The 20,200-nt window shown below is 42.4% G+C and overlaps 1 protein-coding gene across 1 annotated transcript in view; it reads right to left on the bottom strand.

Annotated features, from left to right (window-relative positions):
- LOC139554024 (fibroblast growth factor receptor 3-like) overlaps positions 1–20,200 on the bottom strand; it is a 60,709-nt gene that overhangs the window by 21,169 nt on the left and 19,340 nt on the right. The window contains exons 4-6 of the mRNA XM_071366911.1: positions 16,944–17,134; positions 8,297–8,419; positions 7,988–8,058 (exon numbers count right to left, since the gene is read on the bottom strand). Of these exons, the coding sequence (XP_071223012.1) occupies positions 7,988–8,058; positions 8,297–8,419; positions 16,944–17,134 (385 nt within the window). The remainder of the gene's footprint in view (positions 1–7,987; positions 8,059–8,296; positions 8,420–16,943; positions 17,135–20,200) is intronic.

Below are 20,200 nucleotides of genomic sequence, written 5' to 3'. Positions count from 1 at the left end.
TGCATATCACGGGGGCTATTCAATGCTAATGCAGAACGCCACAGGATGTTTTTGTGTGGCCTACCACTTAGTGGCTGAGCCGTTGTTGCTCCTAGACATTGCCACTTCACAATAACAGCACTTACAGTTGACCTGGGCAGTTCTAGCAGGGCATAAATCTGACGAACTGACTTGTTTGAAAGTCACTGAGCTCTTCGGTAAGGCCATTCTACTGCCAATGTTTGTCTATGGAGATTGTATGGCTGTGTGCTCAATTTTACACATGTCAGCAACGTGTGTGGCTGAAATTGACAAATCCACTAATTTGAAGGGGTGTCCCTATACTTTTGTATATATACACAGACATATATATACTGTATATATATGTGCAGGGGCACCGGTTAGCCAGGCTAATTGAGGTAATATGTACGTGAATGTATAGTTAAAGTGACTATGCATAGATGATAAACAGAGAATAGCAGCAGAGTAAAAGATGGGCTGGCGGGGTGGGGGGGGGGTAAAAGCTGGAGTCTTATGGCTTGGGGGTAAAAGCTGTTTAGAAGCCTTTTGGTCCTAGGCTTGGCGTTCCAGTACCGCTTGCCATGCGGTAGCATAGAGAACAGTCTATGACTGGGGTGGCTGGGGTCTTTCACAATTCTTAGGGCCTTCCTCTGACACCACCTGGAGAGAGTGGTCCTGGATGGCAGGCAGCTTAGCCCCAGTGATGTACTGGGCCGTACGCACTACCCTCTGTAGTGCCTTGCGGTCGGAAGCCGAGCAGTTGCCGTACCAGGCAGTGATGCAACCAGTCAGGATGCTCTCGATGTTACTGCGGTATAACCTTGTGAAGATCTGAGGACGCATGCCAAATCTTTTCAGTCTCCTGAGGGGGAATAGGTTTTGTCGTGGCCTCTTCACGACTGTCTTGGTGTGTTTGGACCATTCTAGTTTGTTGGTGATGTGGACATCAAGGAACTTGAAGCTCTCAACCTGCTTCACAACAGCCCCGTTGATGAGAATGGGGACGTGCTCGGTCCTCCTTTTCCTGTAGTCCACAATCATCTCCTTTGTCTTGATTACGTTGACGGATGGGTTGTTATTCCTGCACCAGCCAGGCAAGGTCTCTGACCTCCCTATAGGCTGTCTTGTCGGTGATCAGGCCTACCACTGTTGTGTCGTCTGCAAGCTTAATGATGGTGTTGGAGTTGTGCCTAGCCATGCAGTCGTGGGTGAACAGGGAGTACAGGAGGGGACTGAGCACACACCCCTGAGGGGCTCCAGTGTTGAGGATCAGCGTGGCAGATGTGTTGCTACCTACCCTCACCACCTGGGGCCGGCCCGTCAGGAAGTCCAGGATCCAGTTGCAGAGGGAGGTGTTTAGTCCCAGGATCCTTCGCTTAGTGATGAGCTTTGAGTGTACTATGGTGTTGAACGTTGAGCTGTAGTTAATGAACAGCATTCTCACATAGGTGTTCCTTTTGTCCAGGTGGGAAAGGGCAGTGTGGAGTGCAATAGTCATCATCTGTGGATCTGTTTGAGCGGTATGCAAATTGGAGTGGGTCTAGGGTTACTGGGATAATGGTGTTAATGTGAGCCATTACCAGCCTTTCAAAGCACTTCATGGCTACGGACGTGAGTGCTACTGGTCTGTAGTCATTTAGGCAGGTTACCTTAGTGCTCTTGGGCACAGGGACTATGGTGGTCTGCTTGAAGCATGTTGGTATTACAGATTCAGTCAGGGACATGTTGAAAATGTCAGTGAAGACACCTGCCAATTTGTCAGCATATGCCCGGAGCACACGTCCTGGTAAGTCCTGGCCTGTTTAAAGGTCTTACTCATGTCGGCTACGGAGAGCGTGATCACACAACTGTCCGGAACAGCTGATGCTCTCATGCATGCCTCAGGGTTGCTTGCCTCGAAGCGAGCATTGAAGTGATTTAGCTCGTCTGGTAGACTTGTGTCACTGGGCAGCTCGCGGCTGTGCTTCCCTTTGTAGTCTGTAATAGTTTGCAGGCCCTGCCACATCCGACGAGAGTTGGAGCCGGTGTAGTATGATTCAATCTTAGTCCTGTATTGGCGCTTTGCCTGTTTGATGGTCCGTCTGAGGACATAGCAGGATTTCTTATAAGCTTCTGGTGAGAGTCCAGCACCTTGAAAGCGGCAGCTCTAACCTTTAGCTCAGTGCGAATGTTGCCTGTAATCCATGGCTTCTCGTTGGGTTATGTACGTACAGTCACTGTGGGGATGACGTCCTCGATGCACTTATTGATAAAGCCAGTGACTGATGTGCTGTACTCCTCAATGCCATCGGAAGAATCCCGGAACATGTTCCAGTCTGTGATAGCAAAACAGTCCTGTAGTTTAGCATCTGACCACTTTTTTATATACTGAGTTACTGGTGCTTCCTGCTTTAATTTTGATTGTAAGCAGGAATCAGGAGGATATAATCATGGTCAGATTTGCCAAATGGAGGGTGGGGGAGAGCTTTGTACGCGTCTCTGTGTGTGGAGTAAAGGGGATCTAGAATTGTTTCCCCTCTGAGTTGCGCATTTAACATGCTGATAGAAATGAGGTAAAACTGATTTAAGTTTCCCTGCATTAAAGTCCCCGCCCACTAGGAGCGCCGTCTCTGGGGGAGCGGTTTCCCGTCTGCTTATTTCCTTATACAGCTGACTCAGTGCGGTCTTAGTGCCAGCGTCCGTCTGTGGTGGTAAATTAACAGCCTCGAAAAAAATAGATGAAAACTCTCTTGGCAAATAGTGTGGTCTACAGCTTATTCATGATAAGCTGTAGACCACACTATTTGCCAAGAGAGTTTTCATCTATTTTCATTTTATTTTTTTCAGGCGAGCAAAATCTAGAGGCTGTTTACAAATATACACAGACAACCCCCCCCTCTTCTTACCAGAGTGTGCTGTTCTGTCTAGCCAGTGCAGCGTGTATCCCGCCAGCTGAATCTTTTCCATGTCGTCATTCAGCCACAATTCGGTGAAACATAAGATGTTACAGTTTTTGATGTCCCGTTGGTAGGATTTTCGTGACTGTACCTCGTCTAATTATTTGTCCAATGTTTGTATGTTGGCAAGTAATATTGATGGTAAGGGCAGATTTCCCACTCGCCGTCGGTGGATCCTTACGAGACACCCCGCCCTGTGTCCTCTATACCTGCGTCTCTTTCTCCTGCCAATGACGGGAATTTCGGCCTTGTCGGGTGTCTGAAGTACATCCTGTGCGTCCTGCTTATTGAATCATTTTTGTTGTTGTCTAATCCGAGGTGAGTGATCGCTGTCCTGATACCCAGAAGCTCTTTTTGCCGTAAGACACTGTGGCAGAAACATTATGTACAAATTAAGTTACAAATAACGCGAAAAACCCCACATAATAGCACAATAGGTTAGTCGCCCGTAAAACGGCTGCCATTTCTTCCTGTGCCATCTTCTTGTACTGTCCTTATAATATGTAAAACACTGTTTAAGAGGTGGTGGGGAAAGTGTGAACTTAAACAGCATAGAGGTGGTGTTGGCAAGGCATACGAAGCTGTCAAAGCTCAGCAGGTTGTATTTCTTAATGATATTGGTAATAGCACTTTCAGAGTTTGTTTCTAAAGCTTTTGGAGTGGTTTCATTGCTGTGATACTAGTTTGTGACCAGGTTGTGATACAGTACGAGAAATGGGACAAAATCATTGAGAGCATATACAGTTTAGTTTGGTTTCTGATCAATCTGGAATTACCAGGTTGGGTTGGACTGCTCCATATACTTTGTATTTTGAAAGAAAGGCTAGAGTCAATAATTACTCCTAAGCATTTAAAATGTGACACAACATCGATCTTTCTTTAAACACTAGAAGCTTATTTACCAACATTTCTGTAAATTGATATATAGCGTTTTGGAATGAAAGTCTTCACATACTACGTCATTCTCCATCAGCCAGTGTGCTTCAATAGGACAAAGTGGAAAGAGTCAGTATGTGCTGCCACTTGGAATTATAGTGTAGTGTGCAATGCACTGCTAGAAAAACAGGCGATACGTATCTACAGGACGTAGAAAGTCCTGTAGAAAAGGTGATCTTGTATAATGTTGCAGAAACACTGTGCTACATTTTTACAGTAGCCAACTGCTTTACAACGCCCCTATTTCTGATCATTTAGCCAACTGCTTTACAACGTCCCTATTTCTGATCATTTAGCCAACTGCTTTACAACGTCCCTATTTCTGATCATTTAGCCAACTGCTTTACAACGTCCCTATTTCTGATCATTTAGCCAACTGCTTTACAACGTCCCTATTTCTGATCATTTAGCCAACTGCTTTACAACGTCCCTATTTCTGATCATTTAGCCAACTGCTTTACAACGTCCCTATTTCTGATCATTTAGCCAACTGCTTTACAACGTCCCTATTTCTGATCATTTAGCCAACTGCTTTACAACGCCCCTATTTCTGATCATTTAGCCAACTGCTTTACAACGTCCCTATTTCTGATCATTTAGCCAACTGCTTTACAACGTCCCTATTTCTGATCATTTAGCCAACTGCTTTACAACGTCCCTATTTCTGATCATTTAGCCAACTGCTTTACAACGTCCCTATTTCTGATCATTTAGCCAACTGCTTTACAACGTCCCTATTTCTGATCATTTAGCCAACTGCTTTACAACGTCCCTATTTCTGATCATTTAGCCAACTGCTTTACAATGTCCCTATTTCTGATCATTTAGCCAACTGCTTTACAACGCCCCTATTTCTGATCATTTCTCCCACATACGGTGCATTCGGAAAGTATTCAGACCCCTTGACTTTTTCCACATTTTGTTGCGTTACAGCCTTATTCTAAAATTGATTAAATCTTTTTTCCCCTTATCAATCTACACACAATACCCACCACAGGTTTTACATTGTTTATTACAAATGTATAAAAAAATAAAAAACAAAAAAATCTAATTTACATAAGTATTCAGACCCTTTACTCAGTACTTTGCTGAAGGACCTTTGGCAGCGATTACAGCCTGGAGTCTTCTTGGGTATGACGCTACAAGCTTGACACACCTGTATTTGGGGAGTTTCTCCCATTCTTCTCTGCAGATCGTCTCAAGCTCTGTCAGGTTGGATGGGGAGCGATCGGTGCACAGCTATTTTCAGGTCTCTCCAGAGATGTTCAATCGGGTCCGGGCTCTGGCTGTGCCACTCAAGGATATTCAGAGATTTGTCCCAAAGCCACTCCTGCGTTGTCTTGGCTGGTTTTCATCAAAGATCTCTCTGTTCTTTGATCCGTTCATCTTTCCCTTGATCCTGACTAGTCTCCCAGTCCCTGCCCCAGAAAGACATCCCCACAGTATGATGCTGCCACCACCATGCTTCACCGTAGGGATGGTGCCAGGTTTCCTCCAGACGTGACGCTTGGCATTCAGGGCAAAGAGTACCATCTTGTTTTCATCAGACCAGAGAATTTTGTTTCTCATGGTCAGAGTCCTTTAGGTGCGTTTTGCAAACTCCAAGCGGGCTGCCATGTGCTTTTTACTGAGGAGTGGCTTCCGTCTGGCCACACTACCATAAAGGCCTGATTGGTGGAGTGCTGCAGAGATGGTTGTCCTTCTGGAAGGTTCTCCCATCTTCACAGAGGAACTCTAGAGCTCTGTCAGAGAGACCATCAAGTTCTTGGTCACCTCCCTAACCAAGGCCCTTCTCCCCCGATTGCTCAGTTTGGCCGGGTGGCCAGCTTTAGGAAGAGTCTTAGAGGTTCAAAACTGCTTCTATTTAAGAATGACGGAGGCCACTGTGTTCTTGGGGACCTTCAATGCTGCAGAAATGTGTTGGTATCTTTTCCCCATATCTGTGCCTCGACCCAATCCTGTCTCTGAGCTCTACAGACAATTCCTTCGACCTCATGGCTTGGTTTTTGCTCTAACATAAACTGTCAACTGTGGGACCTTATATAGACTGGCATGTGCCTTTCAAAATCATGTCCAATCAATTTCATTTACCACAGGTGGACTCCAATCAAGTTGTAGAAATATCTCAAGGATGATCAATGGAAATAAGACTACTAACCATCGGTCCTGGCAACCCACATTACGCACACCTGGCAGCCATCATTGCGCACACCTGCTCACCATCGTTACACACACCTGGACTTCATCATGGTCCTGATTACTCTCCCTTCATTTAGCCCTCAGTAGTATCAGTCATCAGGTAGTATTGTTTTCTCTCACGTTCTGTACCCGGCTCATGTTTGTTCATTTGTATCGTTTAATTATTAAATGTGTCTGAAAACGTATTTAAATAACAAACATTTCTAAAAACCTGTTTTTCCTTTGTCATTATGGGGTATTGTGTGTATATTGATGATTATAATTGTTTTATTCAATCCATTTTAGAATAATGCTGTAACGTAACAAAATGTGGAAAAAGTAAAGGGGTCTGAATACTTTCCGAATGCTCTGTATGAGGGTAATGAAACTAAGACTGACATTTCATAAACGTGCTCTCAACCTGCCATTGAATACAAATTATTTTAAATTGTGCATGTCAAGTTATAGTCAAATACTATATGGAAAATTATATTTACCATCTACAATTGTTTCTATTCAACACTTGAAAAAGAGCAGTTTTGATATGTTTATCTTGTATGTTTTGCTGTAGGATTAAATGGTAGTTAAATGACTAAATGGTGAGTATCATTATCCGATGTCTTGGGGACTAAACTAAATGGTCTCAAGGTATGTCATGGAAAATGTAGATTTTGTATGAATGAGTCTGGGGTGAAAGATGTGTGAAAAATGTTGAACATAAGATAGGGGGCATTACAAGTGTTATCAGTTTACAGTCTTGTACCTAAGAGTTTTTCAAACATAACCACTTCGGCACATTTTTCAGATGTAAGGGGGTGTCTTCTATAAGAGATGGTGGATTACATGGCTACAACAAAATACAGGGCTGTGACACCTCTCTGATGCCTCGTTTAGAGATTAAAGTAAAAACTGTGGATGGAATGTGGTAGTCTGATAAAATGGAGCTGGAGTATCACACAGCACAGATGACAGGGAGAGAGGGAGATACAAGGGAGATTGAGAGTTACAGATACCGAGGGAGAGAGAGAGAGACGGATACTGAGGAAAAGATGGAGGGAGGGAGAGGACGAAAGAAAGAGAGAGAGTGAGACAGAGGGGCAGACAGAGGGAGAGAGAGAGAGAGACAGAGAGGGAGGTAGAAGAGGCAGAGAGCCATACGAGAGAGAGACAGAGATAGAGACAGAGGGAGAGCGAGAGAGAGGGAAACATATTGAGAGAGAGATGGAGAGCGAGGGAAGCTAATGAATCCATATTGACACACAGGACGTTAGGTTTGATGCTAATTGACTAAGTCATGATATTACAAAACAGATTCCTGTCCTGCATATCTCTCTACATGGAAGGAGCAGAGGCGTGCTGCTAATTGACTAAGTCATGATATTACAAAACAGATTCCTGTCCTGCATATCTCTCTACATGGAAGGGGTAGAGGCGTGATGCTAATTGACTAAGTCATGATATTACAAAACAGATTCCTGTCCTGCATATCTCTCTACATGGAAGGAGCAGAGGCGTGCTGCTAATTGACTAAGTCATGATATTACAAAACAGATTCCTGTCCTGCATATCTCTCTACATGGAAGGAGCAGAGGCGTGCTGCTAATTGACTAAGTCATGATATTACAAAACAGATTCCTGTCCTGCATATCTCTCTACATGGAAGGAGCAGAGGCGTGATGCTAATTGACTAAGTCATGATATTACAAAACAGATTCCTGTCCTGCATATCTCTCTACATGGAAGGAGCAGAGGCGTGCTGCTAATTGACTAAGTCATGATATTACAAAACAGATTCCTGTCCTGCATATCTCTCTACATGGAAGGAGCAGAGGCGTGATACTAATTGACTAAGTCATGATATTACAAAACAGATTCCTGTCCTGCATATCTCTCTACATGGAAGGAGGCGTGATGCGCGGCCAGCTGTCTCCACTCACACATCACTCTGGTTCGTGTAGACGCGGTCGAACAGAGCCTCTGGTGCCATCCATTTCACGGGCAGACGACCCTGCAACAACACACAGACAACAGAACAATAACCTCAGCACAACGGATTAAACTAGCAGCCACACAGAACAGATATACCCTACCAACCCACTACGCCTCCCAAATACTGTCTTACCCATAAAATATATATCCCGCCCACCCACATTCCCCAAATTATGTTTTACCCAGAACAGATACAACATCCACCCACACCCCCAATCACCGTATTTTCCATAACAGATATAGCACCTTAAACTCACATTGGTGGTCTTCTTGTAGTAGTCTATGTTGTGCACATCTCTAGCCAGACCGAAGTCTGCGATCTTCATCACGCTTTCTTCAGTTACCAGGACGTTCCTGGCTGCCAGGTCTCTATGGATACACTGAGGAGGAAGAGGAACAACACCTCAGGTTAAAACACACTGGACTGTATTATACTGTATAGACCAATACACTGGACTGTATTATACTGTATAGACCAACACACTGGACTGTATTATACTGTATAGACCAACACACTGGTCTGTATTATACTGTATAGACCAACACACTGGACTGTATTATACTGTATAGACCAACACACTGGACTGTATTATACTGTATAGACCAACACACTGGACTGTATTATACTGTATAGACCAACATACTGGGCTGTATTATACTGTATAGACCAACACACTGGACTGTATTATACTGTATAGACCAACACACTAGACTGTATTATACTGTATAGACCAACACACTGGACTGTATTATACTGTATAGACCAATACACTGGACTGTATTATACTGTATAGACCAACACACTGGGGTGTATTATACTGTATAGACCAACACACTGGGCTGTTTTATACTGTATAGACCAACACACTGGGCTGTATTATACTGTATAGACCAACACACTGGACTGTATTATACTGTATAGACCAATACACTGGGCTGTTTTATACTGTATAGACCAACACACTGGGCTGTATTATACTGTATAGTCCAACACACTGGACTGTATTATACTGTATAGACCAACACACTGGGGTGTATTATACTGTATAGACCAACACACTGGACTGTATTATACTGTATAGACCAACACACTGGGCTGTATTATACTGTATAGACCAACACACTGGGCTGTATTATACTGTATAGACCAACACACTGGGCTGTATTATACTGTATAGACCAACACACTGGACTGTATTATACTGTATAGACCAATACACTGGACTGTATTATACTGTATAGACCAACACACTGGACTGTATTATACTGTATAGACCAACACACTGGACTGTATTATACTGTATAGACCAACACACTGGACTGTATTATACTGTATAGACCAACACACTGGACTGTATTATACTGTATAGACCAACACACTGGACTGTATTATACTGTATAGACCAACACACTGGACTGTATTATACTGTATAGACCAACACACTGGACTGTATTATACTGTATAGACCAACACACTGGACTGTATTATACTGTATAGACCAATACACTGGGCTGTATTATACTGTATAGACCAATACACTGGGCTGTATTATACTGTATAGACCAACACACTGGACTGTATTATACTGTATAGACCAATACACTGGGCTGTATTATACTGTATAGACCAATACACTGGGCTGTATTATACTGTATAGACCAACACACTGGACTGTATTATACTGTATAGACCAACACACTGGACTGTATTATACTGTATAGACCAACACACTGGGCTGTATTATACTGTATAGACCAACACACTGGACTGTATTATACTGTATAGACCAACACACTGGACTGTATTATACTGTATAGACCAACACACTGGACTGTATTATACTGTATAGACCAACACACTGGGCTGTATTATACTGTATAGACCAACACACTGGACTGTATTATACTGTATAGACCAACACACTGGACTGTATTATACTGTATAGACCAACACACTGGGCTGTATTATACTGTATAGACCAACACACTGGGCTGTATTATACTGTATAGACCAACACACTGGACTGTATTATACTGTATAGACCAACACACTGGACTGTATTATACTGTATAGACCAATACACTGGACTGTATTATACTGTATAGACCAACACACTGGACTGTATTATACTGTATAGACCAACACACTGGACTGTATTATACTGTATAGACCAACACACTGGGCTGTATTATACTGTATAGACCAACACACTGGGCTGTATTATACTGTATAGACCAACACACTGGGCTGTATTATACTGTATAGACCAACACACTGGACTGTATTATACTGTATAGACCAACACACTGGACTGTATTATACTGTATAGACCAACACACTGGGCTGTATTATACTGTATAGACCAACACACTGGACTGTATTATACTGTATAGACCAACACACTGGACTGTATTATACTGTATAGACCAATACACTGGACTGTATTATACTGTATAGACCAACACACTGGACTGTATTATACTGTATAGACCAACACACTGGACTGTATTATACTGTATAGACCAACACACTGGGCTGTATTATACTGTATAGACCAACACACTGGACGGTATTATACTGTATAGACCAACACACTGGGCTGTATTATACTGTATAGACCAACACACTGGACTGTATTATACTGTATAGACCAACACACTGGGCTGTATTATACTGTATAGACCAACACACTGGACTGTATTATACTGTATAGACCAACACACTGGACTGTATTATACTGTATAGACCAACACACTGGGCTGTATTATACTGTATAGACCAACACACTGGACTGTATTATACTGTATAGACCAACACACTGGACTGTATTATACTGTATAGACCAATACACTGGACTGTATTATACTGTATAGACCAACACACTGGACTGTATTATACTGTATAGACCAACACACTGGACTGTATTATACTGTATAGACCAACACACTGGACTGTATTATACTGTATAGACCAACACACTGGACTGTATTATACTGTATAGACCAACACACTGGACTGTATTATACTGTATAGACCAACACACTGGACTGTATTATACTGTATAGACCAATACACTGGACTGTATTATACTGTATAGACCAACACACTGGACTGTATTATACTGTATAGACCAACACACTGGACTGTATTATACTGTATAGACCAACACACTGGGCTGTATTATACTGTATAGACCAACACACTGGACGGTATTATACTGTATAGACCAACACACTGGGCTGTATTATACTGTATAGACCAACACACTGGACTGTATTATACTGTATAGACCAACACACTGGGCTGTATTATACTGTATAGACCAACACACTGGACTGTATTATACTGTATAGACCAACACACTGGACTGTATTATACTGTATAGACCAACACACTGGGCTGTATTATACTGTATAGACCAACACACTGGACTGTATTATACTGTATAGACCAACACACTGGACTGTATTATACTGTATAGACCAATACACTGGACTGTATTATACTGTATAGACCAACACACTGGACTGTATTATACTGTATAGACCAACACACTGGACTGTATTATACTGTATAGACCAACACACTGGGCTGTATTATACTGTATAGACCAACACACTGGACTGTATTATACTGTATAGACCAACACACTGGACTGTATTATACTGTATAGACCAACACACTGGGCTGTATTATACTGTATAGACCAACACACTGGGCTGTATTATACTGTATAGACCAACACACTGGGCTGTATTATACTGTATAGACCAACACACTGGGCTGTATTATACTGTATAGACCAACACACTGGACTGTATTATACTGTATAGACCAACACACTGGACTGTATTTTACTGTATAGACCAATACACTGGGCTGTATTATACTGTATAGACCAACACACTGGGCTGTATTATACTGTATAGACCAACACACTGGGCTGTATTATACTGTATAGACCAACACACTGGACTGTATTATACTGTATAGACCAACACACTGGGCTGTATTATACTGTATAGACCAACACACTGGGCTGTATTATACTGTATAGATCAGTGGTACTCATTGCGCGGCCAGCCGGCTGCATTAATTTGTGGCTCGCAGTGATTTTCCTATTGTTTTTTCAGAATACATAACAAATACAATTTAATTCCAATGTGTTTAATGCAGGCCTGAATCACTTCATTGAATATATCTATTGTTCCCTGGACGGCAGATAGATGGCAGTATAGCGCAGCTGTTTAACAGAATCCCAAAATGGAAAGTTTGTGTAAATAGAACGCAACTGCTCAGCTATCATATCAGTTTGCTTCTAGCTAATTTTGCAGTCTGGTCGACATGGATTCATTTATTGTAAAAAAGAAACGTACATCTATTGACAACGAAATTGAGGGGGAAGAGCTGGAGAACAACGTGACAGCTATGAACGAACAACCACTGGAGAACCAGGAAAATCAGGAAGATGGTGGTGGGGAAATGCAGCAAGCTAACGTGGCTAACGTGGCTAACGTGGCTAAGAGAAGGATACGGTTGATTCAGGAAGAACACAGAAAGTTCCAAGAGAAATGGACAGACAAGTATTTTGTTGTACTGCATGATGGGTCTTATTTGCCAGAAGGCAGTCAACATGTTTAAAACGAGCAAATTTAAAGCAACATTTCCAGTCACACCATGCCCACTTTGACAAAACATATCCGCCACAAAGCAACCTCAGAAACAACAAAATAGCGCATCTCAAAGGACAACAACAAATGGACAGATCTAGCACTGTTGCAGAGAAAACCACAGAGGCAACATATGACATTGCTTGGATACTAGCAAGAAACAAGAAGGCCTTCACAGATGCTGAGACTGTCAAAGAATGTTTTTTGGCCTCAGCCAAACAAGGAAGCTTTTTTAAAGCAAATTAAGGGACTGCAACTCTCAGACTCGACCATAACAAGACACATAGAAAACATCGACGAGGACATCGCTAAGCATCTGATTACTGACATATCCTTGGCGCCGTGTTTTTAGTATTGCGCTTGCCGAAAGCACTGATGTAAGTGACATTGCCCAATTATGTGTTTGGGTCCTCTTCCCTCAAAACGAGTCGTTCAGAGAGGAACTTTTATGTTTACTGCCCCTTCAGGGACCAACACGAGGAGAGGATATTCTGAAAGCCCTTGATACATTGACTGGTCCAATCTGGCATCTGTGTGCACTGACGGCACCCTAAACATGCGAGTGAAGGAGAAGGGGTCATAGGCCTGATTAGAAAGAGAGAGGATATTCCCGAATTTGTTACGTTTCATTGCATCATTCATCAGGAAGCACTTGTGGCTGAACCCAAAGTGTGACTTAGAGAAAGTGATGCAGCAAGTTGTGCGCATGGTGAACATTAATATTGCGAGGGCACTGAATCACCGGAGGAATACCATACAGAATACCATACAGAATACCATACAGAATACCTGACAGAATACCTGACAGAATACCTGACAGACTACCTGACAGAATACCTGACAGAATACCAGACAGAATACCAGACAGAATACCAGACAGAATACCAGACAGAATACCAGACAGAATACCAGACAGAATACCAGACAGAATACCAGACAGAACACCAGACAGAATACCAGACAGAATACCAGACAGAATACCAGACAGACTACCTGACAGAATACCAGACAGAATACCAGACAGAATACGGCGACTTCATATTTCACTCTGCCACGAGAGTTTTGGAAAAATGTCTCTCTCTCCTCCCTCAAATCCGTGAATTTGTGGCAAGCAAGAGAAGAGAGGAGCCAGAGCTGGATGATCCACAGTGGATATTAAAGCTGGCTTTATTAACTGACATTACCTGCCACCTGAACACGAATGTCAGGAATTGTGAAAAACTGAGTTTAAATGTATTTGGCTAAGGTGTATGTCAATTTCCGACTTACCTTAGCCAAATACATTTAAACTCAGTTTTTCACAATACCTGACATTTAATCCTAGTAAACATTCCCTGTCTTAGGTCAATTAGGATCACCACTTTATTTTAAGAATGTGAAATGTCAGAATAATAGTAGAGAGAAGGATTTATTTCAGCTTTTATTTCTTTCATCACATTCCCAGTGGGTCAGAAGTTTACATACACTCAATTAGTATTTGGTAGCATTGTCTTTGAATTGTATAACTAGGGTCAAATGTGTCAGGTAGCCTTCTACAAGCTTTCCACAATAAGTTGGGTGAATTTAGCCCATGCCTCCTGACAGAGCTGATTTAACTGAGTCAGGTTTGTAGGCCTACTTGCTCGCACACACTTTTTCAGTTCTGCCCACATATTGTCTATAAGATTGAGGTCAGGGCTTTGTGATGGGCCCTCCAATACCTTTCCTTAAGCCATTTTCCACAACTTTGGAAGTATGCTTGGGATCATTGTCCATTTGGAAGACCCATTTGCGACCAAGCTTTAACTTCCTGACTGATGTCTTGAGATGTTGCTTCAATATATCCACATAATTGTCCTTCCTCATGATGCCATCTATTTTGTGAAGTGCACCAGTCCCTCCTGCAGCAAAGCACCCCCACAACATGATGCTGCCACCCCCGTGCTTCACGGTTGGGATGGTGTTCTTCGGCTTGCAAGCATCCCCCTTTTTCCTCCAAACATAACAATGGTCATTATGGCCAAACAGTTCTATTTTTGTTTCATCAGACCAGAGGACATTTCTCCAAAAAGTACGATCTTTGTCCCCATATGCAGTTGCAAACCTTAGTCTGGCTTTTTTATGGTGGTTTTGGAGCAGTGGCTTCTTCCTTGCTGAACGGCCTTTCAGGATTTGTCGATATAGTACTATTTTTACTGTGGATATAGATACTTTTGTACCTGTTTCCTTCAGCATCTTCACAAGGGCCATTGCTGTTGTTCTGGTATTGATTTTCACGTTTAGCACCAAAGTACGTTTATCTCTAGGAGACAGAACGCATCTCCTTCCTGAGTGGTATGGCGGCTGCTTGGTACCATGGTGTTTATACTTGCGTACTATTGCTTGTACAAATGAACGTGGTACTTTCAGGCATTTGGAAATTGCTCCCAAGGATGAACCAGACTTGTGGGTATTATTTTATGAGGTCTTGGCTGATTTCTTTTGATTTTCCCATGATGTCAAGCAAAGAGGCACTGAGTTTGAAGGTAGGCCTTGAAATACATCCACAGGTACACCTCCAATTGACTCAAATTATGTCAATTAGCCTATCAGAAGCTTCTAAAGCCATTACATAATTTTCTGGAATTTTCCAAGCTGTTTAAAGGCACAGTCAACTTAGTGTATGTTAACTTCTGACCCACTGGAATTGTGATACAGTGAATTATAAGTGAAATAATCTGTCTGTAAACAATTGTTGGAATAATTACTTGTGTCATGCACAAAGGAGATGTCGGAAACCGACTTGACAAAACTATAGTTTGTTAAGGATTCACATGTGAGGCTACATGTGAGGCTATGTTTCTGTACAGCACTTCGAGATATTAGCTGATGTACGAAGGGCTATATAAAATAAACTTGATTTGATATGTACTAAACAACCAAAGATTTCAAGACTAAAGGCTGGTTTATACTACGGGTGTGTTCGTAAATTTAATCTGGAGTGCCAGAGTGTGCTTTGGGCATTTGTAAACTCAGAGCGTTGTCAGATTGGCCGTTCGTAAATTCAGAGCGTTTCGCTCTTGAAGCACACACTGGATGCTCTGGCTGACCTAACAACATCAGTCAAGCACCCAAGCTAACTGGCTAGCGTTGGCTAGCTTGCTAGCTACTTCCAGAATTCAAATGAAAAACAACTTTCTGACAAAATTTGAAATGTGTAATACCTGAAAATGTAGCTAGCTAGACTCCGTATACATGGATGGACGCTTAGTTTGACGATGTAATCCGGAGCCGTGTTCTCTTTTCGTCTCCCTCTGCATATTTGCAATCAAATGTCAGAATTTTCTCCATCTCCTTAGCTATCATACTATAATTCCACTGGGCATTCCTTAACTATCATACTCTAATTCCACTGGGCACTCCTTAACTATCATACTCTAATTCCACTGGGCATTCCTTAACTATCATACTATAATTCCACTGGGCATTCCTTAACTATCATACTCTAATTCCACTGGGCATTCCTTAACTATCATACTCTAATTCCACTGGGCATTCCTTAACTATCATACTCTAATTCCACTGGGCATTCCTTAACTATCATACTATAATTCCACTGGGCATTCCTTACTCACGTGACCGCGCATGTTCAGCTCGTGCCAGACACCTGACTCAAAGAGCTCTCCTTCCCTCATTCCTCACAGTAGAAGCATCAAACAAGGTTTCAAAGACTGTTGACATCTAGTGGAAGCCGTAGGAAGTGCAAAAGGACCAATATCCCACTGTATATTGGATAGGCAAACCTACAAACCTCAGATTTCCCACTTCCTGGTTGGATTTTTTCTCAGGTTTTTGCCTGCCATATGAGTTCTGTTATACTCACAGACATCATTCAAACGGTTTTAGAAACTTCAGAGTGTTTTCTATCCAAATCCACTAATAATATGCATATATTAGCCTGAGTAGCAGGCAGTTTACTCTGGGCACCTTTTCATCCAAGCTACTCAATACTGCCTAAGGTTAGCACCATAGGGCCTAAGGCCGCAGCCAATATCAAAATGAGGTACTCTCAGAGTAACCAATCATGTGATGGGTTGCAAATTTCCACAAACTTTAAAAAAATTCCAAGGTTTTCCAGAAATCCTGGTTGGAAGATTCGACGGAACCAGGAGGGAATAACCAGGATTTCTGGAATCCTCCTACCAGGATTTCTGGAAAATCTATGAATTGGGAAAAGTTTTTTTGCAACCGTACTATGCCCAGTATGCCACCCACCTTCTGTGAGGCCAGATACTCCATGCCGCGGGCCACCTGGTAGGCACAGGACACCAGGTCTTTAAAGGTGAGCTGCTCGTCAGGGATCTTACAGGTGTCGAAGGAGTAGTCCGTCCCCGGGGGCCGACGGGCTCTCAGGTACTCCCTCAGGTTCCCTTTAGACGCGTACTCCACCAGCACATACAGGGGACCTGGGGAATATATAATATATATATACTGTATTTATACTTTATACCTAAACCCTGTACTCCACCAGCACGTACAGGGGACCTGGGGAATATATAATATATATATACTGTATTTATACTTTATACCTAAACCCTGTACTCCACCAGCACGTACAGGGGACCTGGAGAATATATAATATGAATACAATATATATACTGTATTTATACTTTATACCTAAACCCTGTACTCCACCAGCACGTACAGGGGACCTGGGGAATATATAATATAGATACAATATATATACAAAAGTATGTGGACACCCCTTCAAATTAGTGGATTCTGATATTTACACCACACCCATTGCTTACAGACAGTGGTGGAAAAAGTACTCAATTGTCATACTTGAGTAAAAGGAAAGATACCTTAATAGAAAATGACTCAAGTAAAAGTGAAAGTCACCCAGTAAAATACTATTTGAGTAAAAGTCTAAAAGTATTTAGTTTTAAATATACTTAAGTATCAAAAGTAAATGTAATTCCTAAAATATACTTAAGTATAGAGAGTAAAAGTATGAATAATTTCAAATTCCTTATATACAGTGTCTTCGGAAAGTATTCAGAGTCAAGTATTCGGTATTCAGATCAGTACTTGTATGTTTATTGATGACAACATAAAGCTGTAACGTAACAAAATGTGGACAAAGTCAATACTTTCCGAAGGCACTGTAAAGCAGACGGCAACATGCTCTTGTTCTTATTTATTGACGGATAGCCAGGGGCACCCTCCAACACTCAGACATCATTTACAAACGAAGCATTTGTAATTAGTGAGTCCTCCAGATCAGAGGCAGTGGGGATGACCACGTGTTCTCTGTTTAGTGAGTCCTCCAGATCAGAGGCAGTAGACAAACATTAGCAGTAGAATGGTTTTACTGAAGTGCTCAGTGACTTTCAACGTGGCACCGTCATAGGATGCCACCTTTCCAACAAGTCAGTTCGTAAAATTTCTGACCTGCAAGAGCTGCCCCGGTCAACTGTGAGTGCTGTTGGTAGTGTCATGAAATGGGTTTCCATGGCCGAGCAGCCGCACACAAGCCTAAGATCACCATTCTCAATGCCAAGCGTTGGCTGGAGTGGTGTAAAGCTTGCTGCCATTGGGCTCTGGAGCAGTGGAAACACATTCTCTAGAGTGATGAATCACGCTTCACAAATCTGGGATTGGCGGATACCTGCCCGAATGCATAGTGCCAAGTGTAAAGTTTGGTGGAGGAAGAATAATGGTCTGGGGCTGGTTTTCATGGTTCGGGCTAGGGCCCTTAATTCCAGTGAAGGAAAATCTTAACACTACAGCATACAATGACATTCTTGACGATTCTGTTCTTCCAACTTTGTGGCAATAGTTTGGTGAAGGCCATTTCCTGTTTCAGCATGACAATGCCCCCATGCACAAAGCGAGGTCCATACAGAAACGGTTTGTCGAGATCGGTGTGGAAGAACTTGACTGGCCTGCACAGAGCCCTGACCTCAACCTCATCGAACACCTTTGGGATGAATTAAAGGGATGAATCTCTAACTTTAAGCATCAGCTGTCAGAGCAGCTAACCGATCACTGTACCTGTACACAGCCCATCTGTAATTAGCACATCCAACTACCTCATCCCCATACTGTTATTATTTTTTGTTGCTCTTTTGCACCCCAGTATCTCTACTTGCACATCATCATCTGCACAGCTATCATTCCAGTGTCAATGCTAAATTGTAATTATTTTGCCTCTATGGCCTATTTATTGCCTTACCTCCCTAATTTTACGACATTTGCACACACTATACATATACTTTTATATTATGTTATTGACTGTACATTTGTTTATCCCATTGTTGTTTTTGTTGCACTGCTTTGCTTTATCTTGGCCAGGTCGCAGTTGTAAATGAGAACTTATTCTAAACTGGCCTACCTGGTTAAATAAAGGTGAAATAAAATTAATGAAACTACAGAAAATGTTTGGTTGAGGTTATTGCTGCCAAAGGACGGTCAACCAGTTATTAAATCTAATGGATCAAATACTTTTCCCACCCTGCACTGTGAATGTTTACACGGTGTGTTGTAACTTACCATCCTGTGTACAAGCTCCCAGCAGGTTATGTAGTAACTTACCATCCTGTGTACAAGCTCCCAGCAGGTTACGTAGTAACTTACCATCCTGTGTACAAGCTCCCAGCAGGTTATGTAGTAACTTACCATCCTGTGTACAAGCTCCCAGCAGGTTATGTAGTAACTTACCATCCTGTGTACAAGCTCCCAGCAGGTTATGTTGTAACTTACCATCCTATGTACAAGCTCCCAGCAGGTTATGTAGTAACTTACCATCCTGTGTACAAGCTCCCAGCAGGTTATGTTGTAACTTACCATCCTGTGTACCAGCTCCCAGCAGGTTACGTAGTAACTTACCATCCTGTGTACAAGCTCCCAGCAGGTTATGTAGTAACTTACCATCCTGTGTACAAGCTCCCAGCAGGTTATGTTGTAACTTACCATCCTGTGTACAAGCTCCCAGCAGGTTATGTTGTAACTTACCATCCTGCTCCCAGCAGGTTATGTAGTAACTTACCATCCTGTGTACAAGCTCCCAGCAGGTTACGTAGTAACTTACCATCCTGTGTACAAGCTCACAGCAGGTTATGTTGTAACTTACCATCCTGTGTACAAGCTCCCAGCAGGTTATGTAGTAACTTACCATCCTGTGTACAAGCTCCCAGCAGGTTACGTAGTAACTTACCATCCTGTGTACAAGCTCCCAGCAGGTTATGTTGTAACTTACCATCCTGTGTACAAGCTCCCAGCAGGTTATGTAGTAACTTACCATCCTGCTCCCAGCAGGTTACGTAGTAACTTACCATCCTGTGTACAAGCTCCCAACAGGTTATGTTGTAACTTACCATCCTGTGTACAAGCTCCCAGCAGGTTATGTAGTAACTTACCATCCTGTGTACAAGCTCCCAGCAGGTTACGTAGTAACTTACCATCCTGTGTACAAGCTCCCAGCAGGTTATGTAGTAACTTACCATCCTGTGTACAAGCTCCCAGCAGGT

This window comes from Salvelinus alpinus, chromosome 25 (genome assembly GCF_045679555.1).
Source record: "Salvelinus alpinus chromosome 25, SLU_Salpinus.1, whole genome shotgun sequence".
NCBI classification, from domain to species: Eukaryota; Metazoa; Chordata; class Actinopteri; order Salmoniformes; family Salmonidae; genus Salvelinus; species Salvelinus alpinus.
The sequence above is the reverse complement of the archived record's forward strand: the minus strand, read 5'-3'. Positions and strand labels throughout refer to the sequence as shown.